The sequence below is a fragment of the Mirounga leonina genome, unplaced genomic scaffold (genome assembly GCF_011800145.1).
Source record: "Mirounga leonina isolate KUSES-001 unplaced genomic scaffold, KU_Mleo_1.0 Mir_93, whole genome shotgun sequence".
Taxonomy (NCBI): Eukaryota; Metazoa; Chordata; class Mammalia; order Carnivora; family Phocidae; genus Mirounga; species Mirounga leonina.
The window spans coordinates 46,241,352-46,265,849 of record NW_023270854.1 but is presented as its reverse complement, the minus strand read 5'-3'; the positions used below and the strand labels follow the sequence as shown (position 1 = coordinate 46,265,849).

General features: G+C 40.8%; 1 protein-coding gene across 7 annotated transcripts in view; it reads right to left on the bottom strand.

Annotated features, from left to right (window-relative positions):
* Positions 1–24,498, bottom strand: part of OSBPL1A (oxysterol binding protein like 1A) — a 224,526-nt gene that overhangs the window by 71,849 nt on the left and 128,179 nt on the right. For all 7 annotated transcript variants that reach the window (XM_034995759.1, XM_034995760.1, XM_034995761.1 and 4 more), the window contains one exon: positions 21,433–21,595. In XM_034995759.1, the coding sequence (XP_034851650.1) occupies positions 21,433–21,595 (163 nt within the window). The remainder of the gene's footprint in view (positions 1–21,432; positions 21,596–24,498) is intronic.

Genomic DNA, 24,498 nt, shown 5'->3' with positions numbered 1-24,498 from the left:
GGCAAGCACTCTTACACACATTCAAGCAAACTTCCTTAAACGAAATTTATTGACCATCTGCTTATATTATAGCTAACCTGGTCAGGAAATCCAATTTTTTTAGTACCTTCTTTTCCCTCTGCAGCATTCTATAACTTAGCCAACATCAAGGAACCTTATTTTTATCACATGAGGTTGATTACAGATCTTCCTTGACTTACAATGGGGTTACGTCCCAATTAACTCATCGTCAGTTTAAAATATTAAGTCAAAAATGCATTTCGAACACCCAACCTACCCAACATCACAGCCTAGCCTAGCCTACCTTAAATGTGCTCAGTCATTTACATTAGCCGACCATAGGGCAAAATTAGCTGACACAAAGCCTATTTTATAATAAAGTGTGGAATATCTCATGTAATTTACTGAATGCTATATGAAAAACAGAACGGTTGTCTGGGTAGAGAATGCTTGCCAGCCGATCGGTTGTTCACCCTCGTGACCGCGTGGCTGACTGGGAGTCGCAGCTCACTGCCCTTGCCTAGCACTAGCTCTGGAAAAGATCCAAATTCAAAATTCAAAGTATGCTTTTTACTGATGCATATCGCTCTCACATCACCATAAAGTCGGAAAGAAAATCCTAAGATGAATCACTGCAAGTCAGGGAACACCACAGTAACAACTGTTGGACCAATACGATTGTAGGTTGGACAACACATCTTGAGCTCCGAACTCTGGACCCTCTGAATGGTGTTAAGTTACTTGGAGAAAGTCTTTCAATGCCAGTGAAGTTATTTTTATTTTCTGTAAATATAATTTTACTGGAATTTCTAAAAATATACCTTTGCTCAGTCATACACACCTTATTAACAAAGAAATAGATATTTTAAACATAAATTTAAAGAGACTTATTTTTCATTGTCAATTTTAGCAGGCAGTCACAATCTTTCACTGAAAAAAATTAAAGACAACCTGAATAGCCAGGTTAACAAAGGACAGCTGCCCATTAGATGAAATTAGTTGTTAAAACTGCATTTACAAAAACAACTTAATAAAACCGAAAAATGCTTTTAACAAAATGCTAAGACAAAAATAATCAGGATACCATTTTGCAACTCTAAAACACAGAGCAAAAAAACCCAACTTTACTCTTTTTTAAAGAGAGGCCAGGCTGGTTCAAAAGTACATACAGATGAGAACAGTAAAACAACAAAAGTCTGTCGAGGGCACAGTGAAGTAAGGGGATCAGTCAATTTTCTGGGCTAAGTAAATGGGTATCAGGAAGGACTACGTGGGAGAGGTGGTACCTCAGGTAAATCTTCACAAAAAGAAGGTGGAGGGAAGAGCATCTTTCAGTGGAAGCTGCCTGAGCAAATCCTGTATCAAAGATGACAACAGTGGTCTTGAGTTGGGGGTGGATTTTTCACATCTACATTTTCAAATTTGTTTCATATGAAAAAAATTAAGAATTTGAAGAGTCAAAATAGTTTTGTCCATATTCGTTAGTATTATTTAAGATGCATTAGTACTTTATAATTTAGATGTCATGAAAACCAAAAAGCACTGAAGCAAAAAACCTCAGGCATTTATTGAACAGCACTATGCACAGGACAATGTGTTTGCTATTCGAGAGCTACAAATCATAAGACATATGTTCACCTAAAAAGAAAATTAACAAAAAGCAGATACACAGTAAACACCAAACAAGAGGTAAGGCAGTTAAGAGCTCCTATGAAGCAAAGAGACTTTTTCCAAAACAAGACTTGAGCTTAGTAAACGTAAGCTGAAGACCTACTACCTTCATCCATACTACTGAACGCCAAGCTTACCTCCAGAGATACACCATCAGATGGCAGGACAGACCCTGGTCCTCCATGGCTGGTGGTACAACTTGACCCCCCCCTCACCCCCTCCTAGTCTGCCTTTCTTCTACCCCCTTTCTCCCAGTTGTTCCACCTCTCCCCTCCCCCAATCCTTCCTCCCAACCACCTTCCCTCTGATAGGAACAGACTATCCTCCCCACCCTTCCCCTGGAGGGCTCTAACAAAGGTCACCAATCACCTGAATATTGCAAAGTCCAATGGTCATTTTCCAATTCTTAAAGAATCACTGACTCATCCACAGTATCTGACACTGCTTCATTCATTCCTCCCCTTCCCTTAACAAGAGCAGGCACCGCGGTGTCGAAGAACAGTAAGATCTGGTCCCTGCCTAGGGTCTAGCAGAGGTGTACTGTTTTGTGAACGCCTGAGTTCAGTAAATTTTTCTAGGTACAATAAAAGAAGTCTGAATGGGGACAGTAGGCCACATAGAGGGATCGGCAGTTTTACAGAGCAAAGGACAAGGTGTCTAGAAAGGACTGTGTGAAGCTAAGATAAATAAAAAGCAAGGCAGGCAGTGGGACAACAAGAGTATAAAATAAAGCAAGGAAGGAGGTAGCATCCCAATGCATGCCAGGAGGTTCTGGATACCTGCTAGGTGTCAATCACAGACTTGTCTCCGAGTACTCCAACTTCAAGGGTAGAGCAGGAAACATGATCAACAACATGATTTACGGTGCTCTTGAGATAGAAACTAACCAGCTGCTTAAGAACAACAACTCATCAACAGAGAGATGTCTAATATATACAGTGTCTGGACTTACTTTATTGGCAAAAGGAGGTCATTCTTAATAGACTCTGCCTTCATAGCATTAGTCACACTAATCTGTCTTCAGCAGAGCATCACTGCATATGGAGATCCAGAGCTCTAGATATATTTAAATTCAAACATGTTTAGCTATAAATACCTAAAAGGTCATAGCCACTGTGGAGGTTACTGAGCAAGGTAAAGCCTGCCCACAGAAGTAATTTTCAAATCTCCCTGAACCAATATATCAGTGAGGGATCTAAGCACTTCTGAGATCTTAAATCTCAATCTTAAGACTTCAGGTTTTTCAGGGTTTTTTTTTTGTTTGTTTGTTTGTTTTATTTATTTGAGAGAGAGAGAATGAGAGAGCACATGAGAGGGGGGAGGGTCAGAGGGAGAAGCAGGCTCCCCGCCGAGCAGGGAGCCCAATGTGGGACTCGATCCAGGGACTCCAGGATCATGACCTGAGCCGAAGGCAGTTGCTTAACCAACTGAGCCACCCAGGCGCCCCCAGGTTTTTCAGTTTTGCCCAGACATATAAATACCAAATAAACCAGACCTTATCTATCATCCAATGTTAATGGGCAATATAGTAATGTCTTGGTGGAAAGCATAAAGCACTTGGAGAGAGTGCTTAATGCCTGCACTGTGGTGGTTACAGAGCTCTCTTATAATAGTTTAAGGCCACGATACTCGTGCTTTTAAAAAGAAACACACAAGGCAGGAGACAGGGAGTCAGTCTTTACTGTGTATGGAGTTGGGAGTTTCAGTTTCAGTCTGGGATGATGAAAGAACTCTGGAGATGGGAGGCGGTCATGGTGACACAAAAATGTGAACGTACTCAATGCCACCGAACTTAAAAATGGCAAGTTTGATGTTATGTACACACTGCCACAATAAAAACAAAAATGAAACAAAACCCTAACAAATAAACACACAAAAACCTGTCAAGCCAAAGATCTATCCTGCTGATGTACATGAAATCTATTCTGGTCCTGTTATCTCTCACATCAATGCCACTGAAAACACCACCACACAAAAGCAAGACAGCTTGATTTTTCTACAGATATATTTCCAAACGCAGCAAAAGGTATGTATCTAAGTGATACATGTAGCTAGATTTCAGGCAGAGTTAGCCCTTCACCATTCTATTTCCTAAGGCATTTTCCCTTACAAACGTATGTGTTTCTATAATAAGTAAAGTCGCCCAAATTTTCAGGATACTTCATCACCCTCTGAGAAACCGGGTAAGGGAATTTATGCAACCGCCCTATGTTATTTACTGAACTTCTGATGGGCAACTAGGGAAATTGGTATAACGTCCAGTAATGATGAGAAAGGGAAAACCTCGTGTGGCCTTATTTGTGGCTTTTTGCTTATTCCCCACCTCGTCACAAAAGGACGGTGGCTTAATTGATAATTACATTTTATAGAAAAACTGTCAGAATAATACTTTGAAGACAAAGACTATATTTTCAAAGATAAATTCCTTAGCCTACAGACAAACATTTAAAGTAGAAACTCTGCCTGATTATTTTCTCAAGGAAAACAGCAATATTAATAGAAAGTCTGTTTTAATGTGGCAAATCTCTGAAGGCCTAGATCTTCAAAGTTCTGTCCACATTAGGACTCAGAATTATTTTGAACACAATCTCCTTTCACTTTACAATCTCTTCTTTCTCATCCAAATAGCATGGAAACCATTGGCTGTGACTGGGTTAATGTGACTTTAAAACATTCCTCATCACATTTTATACATTAAATATGTACAGCTTTTTGTATGTCAATCATACCTCAATAAAGTAGTTTTTAAAAAACTTCAGAATTAAGAGGATCATTAACTCTACCCTACTTTTTTGAGTTTTTCCTATTAAAAGGCTGAAAGAAGAGGTCATGAGGTTTACAATGTAAACATGCCAACAATTCTTATGTTATCCTGATCAACTTTTTTTTTATATGACCTTTGAAAACAAGCTTGAGAACAAATAGTACAAAGGAGCAAGATGTGGAAGAACTGTGGATAAGGTCCAAATAACCTTTCCCCTGTTACTTAAGGTAACAGGAAATGGTCAGGAGATACACATATTCAATTTGATACTTTTATTGTTGGCTTCCCACATACTAGGCACATTCTAAAAATGTCCAAAGTAACCCAAGGTAACCCAAGCTTAAAATACCCATGCCAAATTTTAATTTCACTTTAAGGTACAATTGTGTAAATTCAAAAATAACATAGTAAATATAAAGAACACAAAGAAATAAATAAAAACCAACCACATTTAAAATAAAATTATAAACTGAAAGTCAGAATGAGTCCAGAAAGGGCTGCCAAGAGGCTACTATAATAATTTACTAAGGAAGTGACAAAAGCTTGAAACAGAACCTTGGCAGCAAGCTTCAAGAGTGAGAGACATTCTAGACATATCCTCCCTGAATGATGTCCAAGGTCAAAATCAGTCAAATGGTACACTGTTGCTTATGACAGAGTTTCTTAAAAATATTGGCTTGTCCCCAAGCAACTAAATCTACTCCTGTTTTCCACAACTTGCAAAATCTGCACACGTAATTGAAGATGAAGAGTTCCACAAACCACAGAGTGTGAACTACTGGGAATCTTACATGTATCTACTCTGGATGATTAAATACAGAGCTTCCCAGTTTGTCTTGAAGACATCCTTAAAATTATTTTTGAGAAGGTCACATATGTATTCACTTTACAAAGAAAATAATTCTAGAACTAAGGCTCGTTATAGAATAATCCATAGTTATAAAACAAAATATTTTGTTACTTCAACTTAATAAATCAATATTTACCAAGTATCTACCACACACCAGGTAAAGAGCTAGCTGCTAAATTAGTGCAGGAAGATTAAGGAGACAAGACTGGTTCCCTCCAGGTATTCAAAGTTCAATAAGTAAGACACATAAGTAAACATATGCTTATACAGAGCGTTTGTGGGAACAGTTGAAGAAGTCAACTGTAAGGGAACCAGGGTATATTTCCAAGCAAATAGGACATGTGAGCTGCAATGATGAAGACCAGTTTAACTCAGAAAAAGAGAATAATAGGTACGAAGGGAATAGCAAACAGCCCTCAAGCCTGAAAGAACAAGTGTGTGTCCAAGAATATCCGGCAGAGCTAGAGAGGAAGGTGGCTGGAGGGGAAAGATGTGGTCATCAGAGCTGAAGCTTTAAAGTGAATCAGATCAGAGTTTGGACTTAGCCTGTAGTCATCGGCGTGTTTTTCTAGGGAGTGATGAGATCAGTTTTAGACTTTATAGATAGCTCTGCTCTATCAGCATCCCCTGGCCACGCTAACAATTACCACAAACTTGGTGGCTTAAAACAACAAAAATTTAGTCCTTCATAATTTTGGAGACCAGAAATCCAAACTCACCTTCACTGGACCAAAGGCACAGTGCTGGCAGGACCACCGTCCATCTGGGAGCACTAGGGGAGAATAAATTCCTTGTGACTTCCAGCTCTGGGGGCTGCCTGCACTCCTGGGCCTGTGGCCACATCATTCTACCGCAGAAGTATCCTGCTGACATTCAGGTCCCACCCAGATAGATCATCTATGATCATCTCCTCATCTCAAAATCCTTAATCACATCGACCAAGATCTTTTTTTCCAAAAAAAGTTTACAGGTTTCCAGGATTAGAAGGTGAACCTTTTCATGGGAGGGGCCATTTTTCAGCCTCCCACACCTGACAACATGATGGCTGGTGGGGACAAAGACTAGAAGCAGCCAAACCTGTTAGATGAGTACCATCCTGGTCTCTGGGGCCCAAGGGAGGGGGAGGTGAACTAAGGCACTGTCAGGGAGGACCGGGGGAGGGACAGGCCAAAGGGAAAAAGATGACTTCCACATCTGTCGTTTTCACAGTGGGAAGATGCTGTTGCTGTTCACAAAGACGAGGAATGTAGAAGGGGACAGAACACGGTGCCAAAGAGATGGGGATCCTAAATATGTCATTATCCTCCACAACCAACTAGTCTTCAAGTGCAGTCATTTCAGCCTTAAAAATATATCCCAAAATTTCATTCAAATATATGAACTCCTAATGCGTGCCAGACTCGATACTAGCTGCCAGGCATGCAGAGTTCCTCGTGGAACGTACTATTTGGTGGATGGGCAGGGCTGACAAAAACCAAATAATTGTACAGAATTTCAACTATGGGAAAATGGTGCAGGGAGCCTGCAAGTGGGGATGTGATCAAGTCAACAAAGTCCACCAGACTTCCCTGAGGAAGCCCCTGACCCCTGAGCAAAGGTCAGAAGGATATGTGTTCACTAAAGCAATAAAGGGAGAGAACTGAAACCTTCCATTCTCACTTAAATTGCTTTTATTCAAACTTGTCATCTCCCATCTAGGACACTAGAATCCTGAATCAATCTTTACTCTTACAACACACTACTAGAATGTGAACTCCTGAGTAGGGACCACATCTTATTTTCTTTGAATTCCCAATTCTTAGTATAATATAATCATAAGAATTCTACAACATTTACTTAAAAAAATATATGAATCTTTATAAAACACTAATCCAATGCCCCTCTAATAATTATGTCTGTTGGCTTCCCACCACCTATATGCTAAAATTCAAATTCTTCAGCACAAACTTATCATAAGACTCATTACCACCTGGTCCTAAATTACCTTCTTGGCTTCATCTCATCACTACTTCTCAGCACCCTGAACACTCACCCCTGCTTTGGCCACACCACATTTCATGAGGTTTCTGAAAACAATTTTTCTTTATCTTTGCATGTGCTGTCCTCTTACACAAAGAATATTCTACCCTGTCACATCTGTCTGGAGAACTCCTTACTGACTCTTCAAAACACTCCTCAAATGTAATGCTTTGTCCAACATTCTCAAGCAGTTAGCAGCCTCTCTTAATTTCTGTAATCCTCCTGACATACCATTTGGTAGTACTCATTAACTTGTTCAACAAATATTTATTGAGCACCCCTTTCTTTGTTAAGCACTATCCTGGAGGCTGGGAATATATCAGTGAACTAAATAAAATCCCACCCTCACTGAGGAGCCTGCATTGTAACTGTAGGAGCTCAACAAACAAATGAATATTATGTGAAAGGTGCTTTTTTTTTTTTAAGAGCAAAAAAAGGGGAGGGGATAAAAACTGATACAATGAAGGTCCTTCTGAGCAGAACAATGAAGTGAGGGAGGAAGTACTGTAGATATCTGGAATAAGAGTTCCAGGCAGAGGAAATAATGAAAAGCAAAGGTCTAACCAGTACAAAAAGACTGAGATCATACCATGCATATTTTCAGACCACGACGCTATGAAACTTGAAGTCAATCATAAGAAAAAATTTGGAAAGACTGCAAATACAGGGAGGTTAAAGAACGTCCTACTAGGGGCGCCTGGGTGGCTCAGTTGGTTAAGCGACTGCCTTCGGCTCAGGTCATAATCCTGGAGTTCCAGGATCGAGTGCCGCATCGGGCTCCCTGCTCGGCAGGGAGTCTGCTTCTCCCTCTGACCCTCCCCCCCTCATGCTCTCTATCTCATTCTCTCTCTCAAATAAATAAATAAAATCTTAAAAAAAAAAAAAAGAACGTCCTACTAAATAATGGAATGGGTTAACCAGGAAATTAAAAGAGAAATTTAAAAAATACATGGAAGCAAATGAAAATGAAAACACGACAGTCTAAAGGCTATGGGATGCAGCAAAGGCAGTCACAAGAGGGAAGTACATAGCAATACAAGCCTTCCTCAAGGAGCAAGAAAAGTCTCAAATACACAACCTAACCTTACACCTAAAGGAGCTGGAAAAAGAACAGCAAATAAAGCCTAAAACCAGCAGAAGAAGGGAAATAATTAAGATCAGAGCAGAAATAAGTGATACAGAAATTTAAAAAAATAGAACAGATCAATGAAACTAGAAGTTGGTTCTGTGAAAGAGTAAGACTGATAAACCCCTAGCCAGACTTATCAAAAAGAGAAAGGACTCAAATAAATAAAATCATAAATGAAAGAGGACCAATCACAACCAATACTGGAGAAATACAAACAATTATGAGAGAATATTATGAGCAATTATATGCCAACAAATTGGGCAATCTGCAAGAAATGGATAAATTCCTAGAAACATATAAACTACCAAAACTGAAACGGGAAGAAATAGAAAATTTGGGCAGACCCATAACTAGCAAAGAAATTAAATCAATTATCAAAAATCTCTCAACAAACAAGAGTCCAGGGCCGGATGGCTTCCCAGGGGAATTCTACCAAACATTTAAAGAAGAATTAATACCTATTCTTCTGAAACTGTTCCAAAAAAAACAGAAATGGAAGGATAACTTCCAAACTCATTCCATGAGGCCAGCATTACCTTGATTCCAAAACCAAAGACCCCATCAAAAAGGAGAATTACAGACCAATATCCCCGATAAACATGGATGCAAAAATTCTCAACAAGATACTAGCTAATCAAATTTAACAGTACATTAAAAGGATTATTCACCATGATCAAGTAGAATTTATTCCTGGGCTTCAGGGGTGGTTCAATTTCTGCAAAACAACCAATATGATACATCAAATTAATAAAAGAAAGGCTAAGAACCATACAAGAGGATCCTCTCAATAGATGCAGATAAAGCATGTGACAAAATACAGCATCCTTTCTTGATAAAAACCCTCAAGAAAGTAGGGGTAGAAGGAGCATACCTCAACATCATAAAGGCCATATACAAAAGACCTATAGCTAATATCATCCTCAATGGGGAAAAACTGACAGCTTTTCTTCTATGGTCATAAACACGACACAGATGTCCACTCTCACCACTGTTGTTCAACATAGTACCGGAAGTCCTACCCTCAGCAATCAGACAACAAAAAGAAATAAAAGGCATCCAAATTGGCAAGGAAGAAGTCAAACTTTGACTATTCACAGATGACACGATACTCTGTGTGGAAAACCCAAAAGACCATCAAAAAATTGGTAGAACTGATTCATGAATTCAGCAAAGTCACAGGATATAAAATCAATGTACAGAAATCTGTTGCATTTCTATATACCAATAATGAAGCAGCAGAAAGAGAAATCAAGGAATCAATGCCATTTACAACTGCACCTAAAACCATAAGACACCTAGGAATAAAGCTAACCAAAGAGGTAAAAGATCTGTATGCTGAAAACTATAGAGCACTTATGAAAGACATTGAAGAAGACACAAAGAAATGGAAAAACATTCCATGCCCATGGATTGGAAAAATAGTTAAAATGTCTATGCTACCCGAAGCAATCTACTACACATTCAATGCAATCCCTATCAAAATACCATCAGCATAGGGGCGCCTGGGTGGCTCAGTTGGTTAGGCGACTGCCTTCGGCTCAGGTCATGATCCTGGAGCCCCGGGATCGAGTCCCGCATCGGGCTCCCTGCTCAGCGGGGGGTCTGCTTCTCCCTCTGACCCTCCTCCCTCTCATGCTCTCTGTATCTCATTCTCTCTGTCTCAAATAAATAAATAAAATCTTAAAAAAAAAAAAATACCATCAGCATTTTTCACAAAGCTGGAACGAACAATCCTAAAATTTGTATGGAACCAGAAAAGACCCTGAATAGTCAAAGTAATGTTGAAAAAGAAAACCAAAGCTGTAGGAATCACTATTTTGGACTTCAAGATGAATTATAAAGCTGTCATCATCAAGACAGTATGGTACTGGCACAAACACAGACAACAGATCAATGGAACAGAATAGAGAGCCCAGAAATGGACCCTCAACTCGATGGTCAACTCATCTTTGACAAAGCAGGAAAGAATACCCAATGGAAAAAAGATCGTTTCTTCAACAAATGGTGTTGGGAAAACTGGACAGCAACATGCAGAAGAATGAAACTGGACCACTTTCTTACACCATACAAAAAATAAATTCTAAATGGATTAAAGACCTAAATATGAGACAGCAAACTAACAAAATCCTAGAGGAGAAAACAGGCAGCAACCTCTTTGACCTAGGCCACAGCAACTTCTTATAAGACCTGTCTCTGGAGGCAAGGGAAACAAAAGCAAAAATGAACTACTGGGACCTCATCAAAATAAAAAGCTTTTGCACAAAGAAGGAAACAATGAACACAACTAAAAGGCAACCAACGGAATGAGAGAAGATATTTGCAAATGACATATCAGATAAGGGGCTAGTATCCAGAATCTATAAAGAACTTATCAAACTCAACACCCAAAAAATAAATAATCCAGTTAAGAAATGGGCAGAAGACATGAATAGACACCTTTCCAAAGATATACAAATGGCTATCAGACACATGAAAAAATGTTCAACATCCGTCAGCATCAGGGAACTACAAATCAAAACCGCAATAAGATATCATCTCACACTGGTCAGAATGGCTAAAATTAACAACTCAGGAAACAACAAATGTTGGCAAGGATGTGGAGAAAGGGGACCCCTCTTATACTGTTGGTGGGAATGCAAACTGGTGCAACCACTCTGGAAAACAGAATGGAGGTTCCTCAAAAAGCTAAAAGTGGAGCTACCCTATGACCCAGCAATTGCACTATTAGGTATTTATCCAAAGGATATAAACAATGATTCAAAGGGGCACATGCACCCCAATGTCCACAACAGCCAAACTATGGAAAGAGCCCAGATGTCTATTGACAGATGAATGGATAAAGAAGATGTGATACACACACACACACACACACACACACACTGGAATATTACTCACCATTAAAAGAATGAAATCTTGCCATTTGCAACGATGTGGATAGAACTAGAGGGTATTACGCTAAGTGAAATAAGTCAGTCAGAGAAAGACAAATACCATATGATTTCACTCATGTGGAATTTAAGAAACAAAACAGATGAACACAGGGGTAAGGGAGGGAAAAATAAAAGCAGAAAGGGACGCAAACCATAAGAGACTCTTAAAGATGAGAACTGAGGGTTGCTGGAGGGAAGGGGAGGGGATGGGCTAGATGGGTGATGGGCATTAAGGAGGGCACTTGTGATGAGCACTGGGTGTTGTAAGTGAAAAATCACTAAACTCTACTGAAACCAATACTACACTATATGTTAACTAACTCGAATCTAAAAAAGAAAAGGCCTAAGGGAGAACATGCTTGGCAAGTTGAAGAACCAGCACTGAGGTCAGAGGGACAGAAGTGAGGAGGACAGGGGCAGACTTCGGAATGGTGGCCGAGGGCCAGATCACGTTGGGCTTTGGCTTTTATTCCAGCCAAGAAGCAAAGCCATTGGAGGGTTCTGTGCAGAGAACTGACGTGAACAGATTCATGTTTCAGAATGATCGCTGTGAATGTTGGGTTAAGAACACTTCTGGAGATAAGGCTGCAGGCAGAGAGCAGTCAGAAAACCACTGTGACAACCCATGCGAGAGATGGTGGGGGTGCGGATCTGGGTGATAAGAGTCTCATATGGCAAGTGGCCAGATTCTGATTTTTTTTTTTTTTTTTTAAAGGGAGAGCACGGGCCAGGAAGGGAGCAGGAAGGGCAGAGGGAGAGGGAGAGAGAGAATCCACACTCAGCACAGAGCCCGATACGGAGCTCAATCCCACAACCCTGACATCATACCTGAGCCAAAACCAAGAGTCGGACGCTTCACCGACTGCGCCACCCAGGTGCCCCCTGATGCATTTTGAAGGTACATCTAATAGAACTCATTGATGGACTGAAGATGGATGTAATGCACAAAAAGAAAACCGTCTGTGATGGAAAAGTCAAAGGTTGCCAGCCTTGGCCAAAGCCCCTGGAAAGACAGATCTTCCATCTATCAAAATGCAGAAGACTGCAAAAGGGGCAGGCTTTGAGTAGAAAGCAAGAGTTCTCTGCAGGACATTTTAAGACATGTAGGAGCTATCTTAGACATTAAAGTGAATATGCCAAGTAGATCGACAGACATGAGTCTGAAATTCAGGGGGTAGACAAAAGCTGGAGATACAAAATCATGGATTTATCAGAATACAAACAATATTTAAAGGCACAGGATTACCATGAGGCCACTTAAGGCAATGTTGCTCAAGCTTTAATGTCTGTATGAATCACCTAGATTTGAAAAACATGCAGATTTTTATTCACTAGGTCTGAACTGAGGCCTTAGGTTCTATATTTCCAACAAGCTCTCAGGTGATGCTGATGCTAACCCTCAGACCACACTTGGAGTACAAAGGACCTAGAGATAAGTGTGGACAGAAAAGAGGTTCCCTGCCTGCCCTCTGCGATACTCTAATATCAGAAGTTGGAATGATGCAAAAGGACTGGCAAAGGAAACTGAGAAAGACAATCAAATGTGATATTTTGGAAGCTAAGTAAAGAAAATGTTCTAAGAAGGAGTGTAATCAACAACTTTAAGTGCTGGTGAGAGGTCAAGAAAGAGGAGAACTGAGAAAGAGCCACTGAATTAGACAGCTGAGTGCAGTGCAGTGGTGAACTGCTCAAGAGCACTGTGGGCAATGGTGGGAACAAACATAAACGGGGGGTGTTCAAGACATATGGTAAGAAAGGACAGGGCGCCTGGGTGGCTCAGATGGTTGGGCGTCTGCCTTCGGCTCAGGTCATGATCCCGGGGTCCTGGGATCGAGTCCTGCATCGGGCTCCCTGCTCCTTGGGAGCCTGTTTCTCCCTCTGTTTCTCTCTCTCTCTGTCTCACATGAATAAATAAATAAAATCTTTAAAAAAAAAAAAAAAAAAAGAAAGGACAGCAATGTGGGATCAAAGGTATTTTTTTTTAATTTCACTTATTTATTTGAGAGAGAGAGAGAGAGACAGAGATAGTGACAGAGATAGAGTGGGAGAGGAGAGGGGAGGAGAGGGAGAAGCTGACTCCCCGCTGAGCAGGGAGCCCCAAGCAGGACTCGATCTCAGGACCCTGGGATCATGACCTGAGCTGAAGGCAGATGCTTCACCAACTGAGCCACCCAGGCGCCCAAAAGGTATTTTTATAAGATTTAGCATTATAAAGATAAGACAGCTGATGGGAACAAGGAATAACTGATTACCTGGGAAAGAGGAGCTGCAGAGATGTCCTTCTATAGGTCCAGTGGGGGGGGGACCCAGGCACAAATGGAGGAGGTCGTTTCAGTTAGGGACATAACATCAATGCAAAGCAGAGAAGGCAGAACATGCATACATATGGACACAGCCAAGTGTGTGATGGTTTCAACAGTGCAATCATGAGGAGTTTCTCGGTGACAAACAATGGCCTCAGATAGCACAGGATGGAGAAGAAGGTATGAGAAGTTGTAAGTGACATAAGCATGAAAGCAGTATGTGAAAGCAATGGACCACAGACATGGAGTAGGACTGCTGGACCACCACAGGGCACAACGTGGACTTTAGCGGCCATGGGCTTACAGCCAGACCTGCTGGTGTGGCCCTGGATAGGTCTCCAGCCTCACCTAGTCCCTTGAGGACTGGGGCTAGAAGGGGGAGAGGGATGGTACAGCATTCTGCCAGCTGAGGACAACGCAGGCAGAGAAAGGCAGGGAACTGATCCCATGTTGCCCCAAGCAAGCTAGGCCTCAAAGGAGGGACATGAGGGCACACGTGGAGTGAACGGTGGTGTAAAGATGGAGATGATGTGGGGTGCCCGGGTGGCTCAGTCAGTTAAGCGTCTGCCTTCAGCTCAGGTCATGATCCCAGGGTCCTAAGATCGAGCCCTACATCAGGCTCCCTGATTAGCAGGGGAGTCTGCTTCTCCCTCTCCCTCCCTCCCTGCTCGTGCGCGTGCTCTCTCTCTCTCAAATAAGTAAAATCTTTTTTAAAAAAATGGAGATGATGTGGCGCAGTCAAAACAATGTTAGGATCAAGGTTTCTGAGAGAGTGGGTCCAAAGATGGGAGACAGGTGTCAAACTGTGGGCCATACAAAACAGGATGGTGTTGACGCAGTTCCTGAGAAAGGCAAACTTGAAGGTCCCGAGTTGGAGCAAGCAGCTGGCGTGGGCTGGAAGGCCAGATCCTTTATACATTACACCAACACTATCTCTCCATGCGTTCATCTCTTGGCCTGGACTGACTGTGAACTCCCCAGATTGAGGCACCGGGTCTTACCTATCTTGGTATCGCTGGGCCTAACAAAGCACATGGCACACAGTGAGCACTCAATAGTTGTGTCTGCTTAATGCAATCCTCTCAATGCTAAGGACGGTACAAAATGCATGTGGCTTACAATAAATATTTAATGGAGACATCAATTTAGTCAACAACAACATTTCAGAAAAGGAAGATGGGCCCAGAGGTCAAGCCAAAACCGAAAGGATAAATTACATTCAGCAGTGTTTATCGACAACACATAGACAATGTAAGTAAGCTGCTGGATAGTTGTTTAATGCTACAAACACAAAACTAGATGAAGAGCCCCTGCCACTCATCGGATTTTCTCCAGAATATTTCTTCATGTTACAAATGGAAGGTGTTTAATAACAGCCATATTCTGTGGTACTCAATTTGCTGTCTATCACGTCAACTAATATGTTTTGTACTGGGCAGTAGAGAAAATACAGAAGTTAATACGACAAGGTCTCTGTCCTTAAGGGAAATGTAGTGTTGCTGAGGAGATAAGGAAGGAATGCACAAAATGTTACATAACCAGAAAAAGAGCAAGAACAAGGCGGTAAGTATATGGCTAATTCTCAGAAAAAGGGGAGGGGGAATAAGAGAGAAGTAAGTGCTAGGAATACAGAGGTAGGTGGTATTGCCAGGCACTAGACAGGTGCAGACAACAGTAAGGACACACAGAACATGGCCAGATAAGAAACGGGCACCTACTTCAAAAATAAACTGTAGAAGGAGACAACAGTGACCACCGTGATCAGATCCCGTGTCTTCTAGATGTAAAATGTCAGTGCGGATGGTATCACTTGTTCTCCACTATGACCTCTAATACTTACTGGGTTAAACTTCATTTGACATAGGTCTTAACTGGTGCTGTGTTACTCCCCTCCAGAAGAAACCAAATCGTTATATTACCACTTTCCATTTTGAGAGTTTTGACTTAAAAAGACCTGAGCACCCACCCTTGCAACTGCTGAGAAATGCTAAAACTGGCTTCAATTTCATGACATAACTATCGGTTTGGCCAGTCTACACTATTGGATTGTATGCATTATTCATGCACATTTTGACAAAAATAGCATTAAGAGGAAAACCTAGCAATAAAGCCTTTCTTGAGCAACTGATCTCAACATGTTTCTAAAAAGGAAAGTGAACAGACAGTAAGAAAACCAATATATTTTGAAGTTATAATATCCAAAAGGCAGGAATTTTGGTGAAAACTGCTATCTCCGTCAGAGCAATTCTAAACAGTAACAGCCACAAAATTATTTAACTGGTAACAAATGTTTCAAAAATAATTCCTTAGAAGATTATCAGAGATTCACCAAGCGAAGCACCCTGAATTGTCCCTCCCCTTAGCTTTTTCATTCCCCCCACCCTGCGCCCCACTCTCTGTGAGCAGGTCTCATAGCCCCAACCAGATTGTAAAGTCCTCAAGAACAAATTTTGTATTTTAGCACCACCTCACCCCGGTCACTCCCCATCTGCCATCCATCCTTCTCCTACATGGAATCCAGAGTGGAGGGAGCGCACACACTGTATAAGATCAGCAAGCACTACTGATTGTCTTGTGCTTGCACTGAATACCAATATATTTTTAGGGAGGACAGAATATCAGTGGCATTTGTTCAAAACCTGCGTTCAACATTTAGAGAGGAACTCAGGGATTTAGGAAGATAGGGTAACCAGCACAGTACCATGAAGAGGTGTCAACGAGGGAGCACAAAAGAAGAATTGGTTAATTCTGCCACGGGGAGTCAGCGAAGACTACTCCAGGGAGCAGGTAATTTAGAGGTATTTGAGAGCTCTGGTAGGAGAAGAGGGTAGCAATCCAGTAAAAGTGGAACAGAAAGGATAGGAATATGAAGAAGGACCCACTCTCTTCTTCCCTTAAGCGGTTCTTTCTATTATTTCTATACTTCATTTGCTTGCAGAACAGTTTTTTCCACAGAACCAGTTTTCCTTTAGTTTCTCCTTGTATCTTGTTGCTTCAGTGTGCATGATTGGCTTAGCCCCCAATGTACCAGGAAGTGGTCACTTTATGGTAAGATCAGCAATTTCACTCAACATAACCATTTCATTTCTTTTCTTAAACACACATACATACACTTATACACACACACAAAATTAGATGTTGCTCCTTTTAAATCATGTTACACAACAGAATTCAATCAAATCATGAATAAGAAATCTGCTTCACGCAATTTTATGAAATCTTTAGTCACTGAGCATACTTGAAAAATAATGTAAAAATGATCAAGTGATCCCATAGCACTGGAAAAATTAGTCTATACTGTATGCTTGCATCAAGGTTTTGTCTCACCCGCTGTATTAGATTTTCATTGATCCTGCTTAACTGCAAAAACCTAAAGGGACATAAGAGAAAAGTAGCTAAGGGAAAACAGGAAGTCACATGGCCTTTAAGTCTAAACAAATAAAATTATCCTGTTATTTTAAAGGAAGTAACAGAAGTTGTAAGCAACTTTAGAAAAGAAGATTAAACACTTAGTCAAAATAATTTACCAATATTTTAAGAGAAGAATCTTTAAAAGTATTTTTACATCTTTTAAATATTAGCTTGAGTTTATCTTTTCTATGAGTCAGAAATTAAAAATAAGCTGTAAATGAAGTATAGGTTTGCATACGTTTTCTTGGTCTTATTTAACTCCACATCTAGTAGCCTGCTGTCACTATCATGCTTCAGGGCTGGAGGAAGGCTGAGGTGGCTAATGCAGTAAGTGAAGGGAGTAAGGGGACAAGACTGATTTGAGGACACAGACAGAACATGCATCATGTCAAGAGCCTTGAAGGCCTGTTAAAGAGTCTGATTTTTATTCTCAGTGCAATGAGAAGCCACCGCAGGATTTTAGGCAGGGGAATGCAATGAGGTGACTGTCTACAAAGTGTCACTGTGGGTGGTGTATACAGAGTGAACTTCAGGACGGCAAGGCTGGAAGCATGGTAGTTAAGAGGTTGGACATGAGTGAGTATGGCCCACGTGATGAGAGCTCAGTGTGCCAGATGCTGTTTTAAGTATAGATATTTATCACTATAAGCTCATGACCTATTTGCAGATGAAGAAATGAGGCACAGAAAAGTGAATTAACTTTCCAAAGGATATAGGAATTGGTAGAGCCATAATTTATCAACAGCCTCCAGCCCCAGGCACCTTACCTTTTAACCCTACAGTAAGAAAACATACATGGCTTTGAGGTATGATTTTAAGACAGAATGGACAAGTTTTGGGCTGGGTTTCACGGATGTGGCACATCAACGTCACAAACTGCTCCTAGGTTTCTGGCTTTAGAAGAGGAAGAAGGTGCCATTTACTAAAATAAGGCAAACTCCAGGAAGAAGAGGAGGAGGATGATCTAGGATAAAGACCAAAAATTCATTTATTTATCCAGCTGATAGCTGAGTATGTAAGTCTCTAACAAGAGGTCAGGGTTAGAGATGTAAATTTGGGAACTGTGGTGGTCAGACTAATGGTCCCCCAAACATGTCCATGTCCTAACCTCCAGAACCCTGTGGATATATTACCTGACATGATAAGAGGACTCTGCAGATGTGACTGAATTAAGGACCTTATGATGCAGAGGTTACCCTGGATTACCTGGGTGGGCCCCCTGTAATCCCTAAGGTCCTTGAGAAAAAGTGAGGGAGAAAAGTCAGAGTCAGAGACAGCGAGCATGGAAGATGTCACACTGCCGGCTTTGAGGATGGAGGATGGGGACTCAAGTCAATAGATGCAGGTAGTCTCTAGAAACTAAAAAAGGAAAGGAAATAGATTCTCTCCCAGAGCCTTTAGAAGAAACACAGCTCTAACCAAGACCTTGACTTTAGGACTTCTGACCTCCAGGACTGTAAGAAAACAAATCTGCACTGTTCAAGCACATTCATGGTAATTTGCTATAGCACCAACAGGAAACTAGTACAGGAATTTTAAGTTAGTATTTAAAATGATGTGGTATTGAAAGGGAAGGTGGAAGAACAAGAACTAAACAGAAGTTCTTGAGAGGGTACAAGGAGATGGGTACATGAACAAATGAGGAGGGGATGGCTTTCACTAAGGAAGGACATTTCTTCTTTTGTGACAGAAAGGAAGAAGGAAGCAGGAAGGGAGGTTGATGTGCAAAGACTGTAGGGAGAAGATGAAGTCATTCCCAAATGATGGCTTTTATGATCTTAATGAATTATATGGCTAGGTCATTAGCAGCCCAAGGCTTGAACCCGGGGCATCGGACTCTTAACTTTAATGAAGTTATACACTTCATCAAATGATTTTCAAGATTTCTAGTCGGAAATAGTAGGAGTGGCCACAGAAAGGGAACTCTGTGCAGGCAAATACAACACAACTTAGGTGAGTCATTCAGGGCAGGAAGGAGCAAAGGCATGGCACCTGTCCCTCTCCTTCATTTCTACAACCATGGTAGAACATGCTGATTGACCTAGACACTTGCACTCAGCCTCAGGATCCTTCTCAACACAGCAAACCATAAAGCAGCAAGTACTGCAAACCAGTCTGAATTGGCACTTGAGCTGTGATGTATTTGCCAGTCCTCACCTGGGGACTACAGTTCTTTTTATCTTTTCCTCCCAGAGGAGATGATTTTGGAGAGTGTTTTGAGTGCTAAAATATGACTGAGAAGCAGAAAGATGACAGTAGCTGCTAAATGTCTATCAAGAAGAGAATGATCAAGAAAACAGTGGTGAATCATATCCCGGACTTTTACACAACCTTTAAAAAGAATGAGCACAAACAATGAATCATGGAACACTACATCAAAAACTAATGATGTAATGTATGGTAATTAACATAATAAAGTAAAAAAATTTTTTAAAAATTTGTTTTTTAAATAAATAAAAAGAATGAGTTAGAGTTGTACTACTGATGGGAAAGATTTCCAAGTTATGCTGTTACATGAAAATGCAGATCCGGAACAACCATACAGCTACTTCCACTCCTGACTCACAACAAAACAAAGCTGTACAAACACGTACACATATACAGGGGACTGCTTTAAAAAGGCCTGGAAGAGAATGAATCAGGCTGTCACTAAGAACTTCCAAGGAAGAGTGCATAATTAGGATAAGGGATGAATGGAAAACTTCACTGGGTAATGCACTTATTTTCACATTGAATTATTTATAACAATTTTTCTTAATGAACATTAAATTTGTTTTTTTTTTTTTTTAAAAAAGAACATAAAAGATGAGCTGAAGTGTCTCGGCTCTTTTATATTCAGACCTCTTTGCATTTAATCCTATGATCCCTCTAGTGACCTTCCTTTTTGGATGCCCCAAACGGAAGGAATACAGAAGATAACACTCCTGGATTTGGCACAGAGTAGGTGTGAAAACATGTTTGCAGCCTCCAGTGTCATTCCCCCTCCCCTCCCACCTCCCTCACTCATGTTAAATACTTCCTTTGCCCTGTCAATCATCCCACTGCTTTCAAATCCTAGCTTCACTTTCTCTTCCCAGTGAGTCACTCTTTCACAAATGCCTTATCTAAGTGACAACATCATCATCAGTATAATCTTTCCTCTATTCCAAAATCTGGCTATTAAAATTACTTTTCCCATTCTTTTGATTATATCATACTTCCCACAATAAAGGTCCTATTAGCTCTGTTTATCTCATGTAATGAATCTCTTCTCCAAAAGCCCACCAAGCAATCATTTTCCCTGTCTTAGATGATCACACTGTTTTAATTTCCTCAACCCGATCTTCTTTAGTTCTCATTTCTATTACCTCTCACTGTGCCTCCTTTAATCTCCCACTTTGAATGTGATCCTTTCACTCCCTATCCACCGGGGTCTCCTGCCTCCATGGTCAAGTTCTACAAGACCAGTAATTGCGTACATCCACCTATTCTGTAAGAACTTGATTTCCTCACAGAAGAGAGCTGTTCTCAGCCTCACTCATCTCCAGCCACTCCCCCCACCCACACGTACCTCAAAAACTCTGAAGTAAGTTTTTCAAAGGTCAAAACTACTTAGTGGGCCATCCCCTTCCAAGTCATTCAGCTCCCCCACATATGTCTGTTTGTGGAGCACTAGTACGCATCAGGCCCAGTCCTAAACACAGTTTAAGCACAGGAACTCATTTAATCCTGACTCAGCCTGTTGAAATGGATATACTTATCCCCATTTTAAGTATGTGTCAACACAGAACCTGAGAGGTCACAGAACTTGTCCAAGGTCACACAGCCAGCTAATGTCAGAGGCAGGATTCCAATTTAGACAATGGAGTCCATGCTCATCAGTTTGTCAGTTTTCTGGCATGTATTTCTGAGGCAAAATTAAGCACTTTTCTCTGCCATACTATGGTCTCACCTCTACGCTGGCACTCAGCAGACTGTACTGTAACCACATGTTACTCATCTGTATCCTTTGAGGATACAGAGTACTCTCTGATGACAGAAACTGTCCCTTTCTCTACCCTTAGACACGGAATAACACCCGGAACTAGGAGGTATTTAACGGTCGCTGAATAAAGGCAAAAAATCAAATTCGTGAGTTTTAACAGCACTCCCTCTCTAGCCTAGCACACACCGTCAACGCAGGCAGACCCATTTTCAACTCTCAGGCTCCTGCCTCAAGAACACAGCATGAAAGACAGCCCGCTTGGGAGCAGCAGTGCTACCTCTCAGCTGCTCGGTCCAGGACACTGCAGGGGACATCTACTCCCAGCAGACATTTAGGTGGTGGGCCTCAATTCAATTCACCAACGACACAGAAGGCAGGATGCTCGAGTTACCTGACAGCGCATCATAGAACTCGTCCTCACTGAGGATGCTGCGAGGTGGTGAGCCTTCCGCCAGAGACCGTTCTAATTCATGATGCTCGGTGGCCAGAGTCTCCAGTGCTTCTGACAAAATTTTGTTTTTTTCTTGTTCCTGCTCCAATTTAAAATTCCTCACCTAGAACAAAACGGATACACAAGAAAAGACTTCAGAGTGACAGGAGCCACAGACTTACGCATGAAGGATATAAAATTTATTTGCTTTTGATCCAGTTCAAACGCAACATCAGAAATGAAAACAGTCGTGTTATATACACGCATGTATGAATGAGCACACTTACTAAGCCAATTCTGTTCTTCCCGTGGGGGCTTTTCTTACAACAGCCCTAGCTAATGAAAACAGATTAAGACTAGCAAATTTGGCTCAAAGGATTAAGATTCTAGTATAAGAACATGAGCCAATTCAGAAATCAGATAAAATTTTTTAAAAACAGAGTATCTCTCTCAACATTAATCATGAGATTGTTAATTTTTGAACAAAATAATTAAAACCATTCTGAGTATTAAAATATGTACCACATCAAAGTGTTAAGATATAAATGGGCCACCTGGGTGGCTCAGTTGGTTAAGTATCCAACTCTTCTGATTTTGGCTCAGGTCATGATCTCAGGGTGGTGAGATCAAGCCCTGAGTTGGGCTTGCACTCAGCGGGGAGTCTGCTCAAGATTCTCTCCCCCTCTGTGCCGCCCACCCTGCTCGCACTCTCCCTTATTAGAAAAAAAAATTTTTTTAAAGCCTAAGATATAATCCTCTAGTTTACTTCCAAAATAGCTGATACGTGAAAGGAAACGAGAGGCCAGGCAATGACATTTTGACTTCAATTTTTTCAATTCCATATTTTGGTTACGGTTCCATATTTTACCTTGAATTTAGTACACTAGCAACAACAACAAAAAGATTATAAACAAGGCAAAGACTGGTTTCATTTTTCATCTTTTAATGAAATGATCTACTCATCCTACCTAATTCAAGAGCATCTCAAACTTTGCAGTTAACGAACACCTCCTGAAATTTAAGTAAGCTGACCCTCCCTCCTACAAAATAGCAGGTGCTAGATTTGGTGCGGACAGTTTCACCTGTCTTGGTGTAAGAACTCTAGGAATCACAACTTTTCTGTAATCTCCCTCAACTTGCAGAAAAGAGATCTATCATTACCCACTGTGCAATCTCAGAAGTCTCGCGTTCTTTAGCTGCCTCACCTAAAAATTAGATTATTAGACAAAGGTGGAATCCTCTATCAGTAGTCTTCAACTTTTTTTTTTTTTTTAACTTTAGCGAAGCAGACTCTTTCTCAAAAATAACCCCAACACAGGAAACAGGGATGTTTTAGAAAGCTGCGATGGCTAACACTGGTACAATCAGGAGCACTATGGCTTTCTCTCCCCTCCATCCGAAGTGGGGACTGTTCCAACAGTTTGAAAAGCTCTGGATATGGGGACTCCACAACCTCCTCCAGGTGGAAGTTCTGATGGGTCGTGGAAGCTGCAGAACTGAGCTGCTCTCTAAATTAGTTTCTCTGCTGAATCTCACCCTTTCACCTCCTGACACTCCCTGGCACCTTCTCCTCCCTGTAGTTCTGACTCCAGGGTCCTTTGTGGCCCTGAGTTGCTGAGAGCCGCACACCAGGTTCAACACTGAGAGTCCTGGACAGAACTTAAAAATAAAGCTTTAATAAAATGCCACATTCATAAGAGAGAGTAAAACATTTATTATCTTGGGAATAGTTCCAGTCCTCAGGCACCTTAGTGTTTATGATTACAGCAATGAGATTATCATTAGAGCTGTGATCACGAAATAAGAATAGCAATGAATGGTTCCATACAAATTTTAGGATTGTTTGTTCCAGCACTTTGAAAAATGTCATTGGAATTTTGATTGGGATGGCACTGAAGGTATAGATTGCACTACTGGGTATTTACCCCAAAGACACAGATGTAGTGAAAAGAAGGGCCACATGCACCCCAGTGTTCATAGCAGCAATGTCCGCAATAGCCAAACTGTGGAAAGAGCCGAGATGCCCTTCAACAGATGAATGGATAAAGAAGATGTGGTCCATATATACAATGGAATATTACTCAGCCATCAGAAAGGATGAATACCCAACTTTTACATCAACATGGATGGGACTGGAGGAGATTATGCTAAGTGAAATAAATCAAGCAGAGAAAGTCAATTATCATATGGTTTCACTTATTTGTGGAACATAAGGAATAGCATGGAGGACACTAGGAGAAGGAAGGGAAAAATGAGGGGGGCGGATTGGAGGGAGAGATGAACCATGAGAGATTATGGACTCTGAGAAACAAACAGGGTTTTAGAGGGGAGGGGGGGGTTGGTTAGCCCGGTGATGGGTATTAAGGAGGGCACGTACTGCATGGAGCACTGGGTGTTATATGAAAACAATGGATCGTGGCTCACCACATCAAAAACTAATGATGTATTGTATGGTGACTAACATAACAAAACTAAAAAAAAAAAAAAAAAAAAAGAATAGCAATGAATGGTAAATCAGCAAAGACATGCAAAACTGAAAAAGAAATACTTACATAATTACAGTTTTTAAGAAATTGCAAAATACTTGTAAATATTCCTATAATCTATATTTTATCTCCAGAGGAGGAAGTACTCTTATTATGGCTGGAGTCAACTAAAAAAAACAAAACAAAACCCAAATTGTTCTCCATCTCATGGGGAAGACAACTCATTTATTTGTAAACAAGGACTACAAAGTTGAGCACAATGTCCAAAACGATCCTTTCTTCAAATGGGAAAGATCTTTACAGCACGGTTATATATGTAGATTCCAAAAATACCACTGCAGGAGGATCCAAGCTCCTTCACCCCTGCCCACCTGCTCCCTTTAGCATTATCTTTATAGCTTTTCAAATATCAAAATGCAAATGCACTGTTGATACTGAACCTTTCAATATATGAATCAACTAAATTAACCCTTCTAGTTCACAAATACATTAGTTTTATACCTACATTCATCTAGATTTTAGAATAGTGGCAAAATAAATG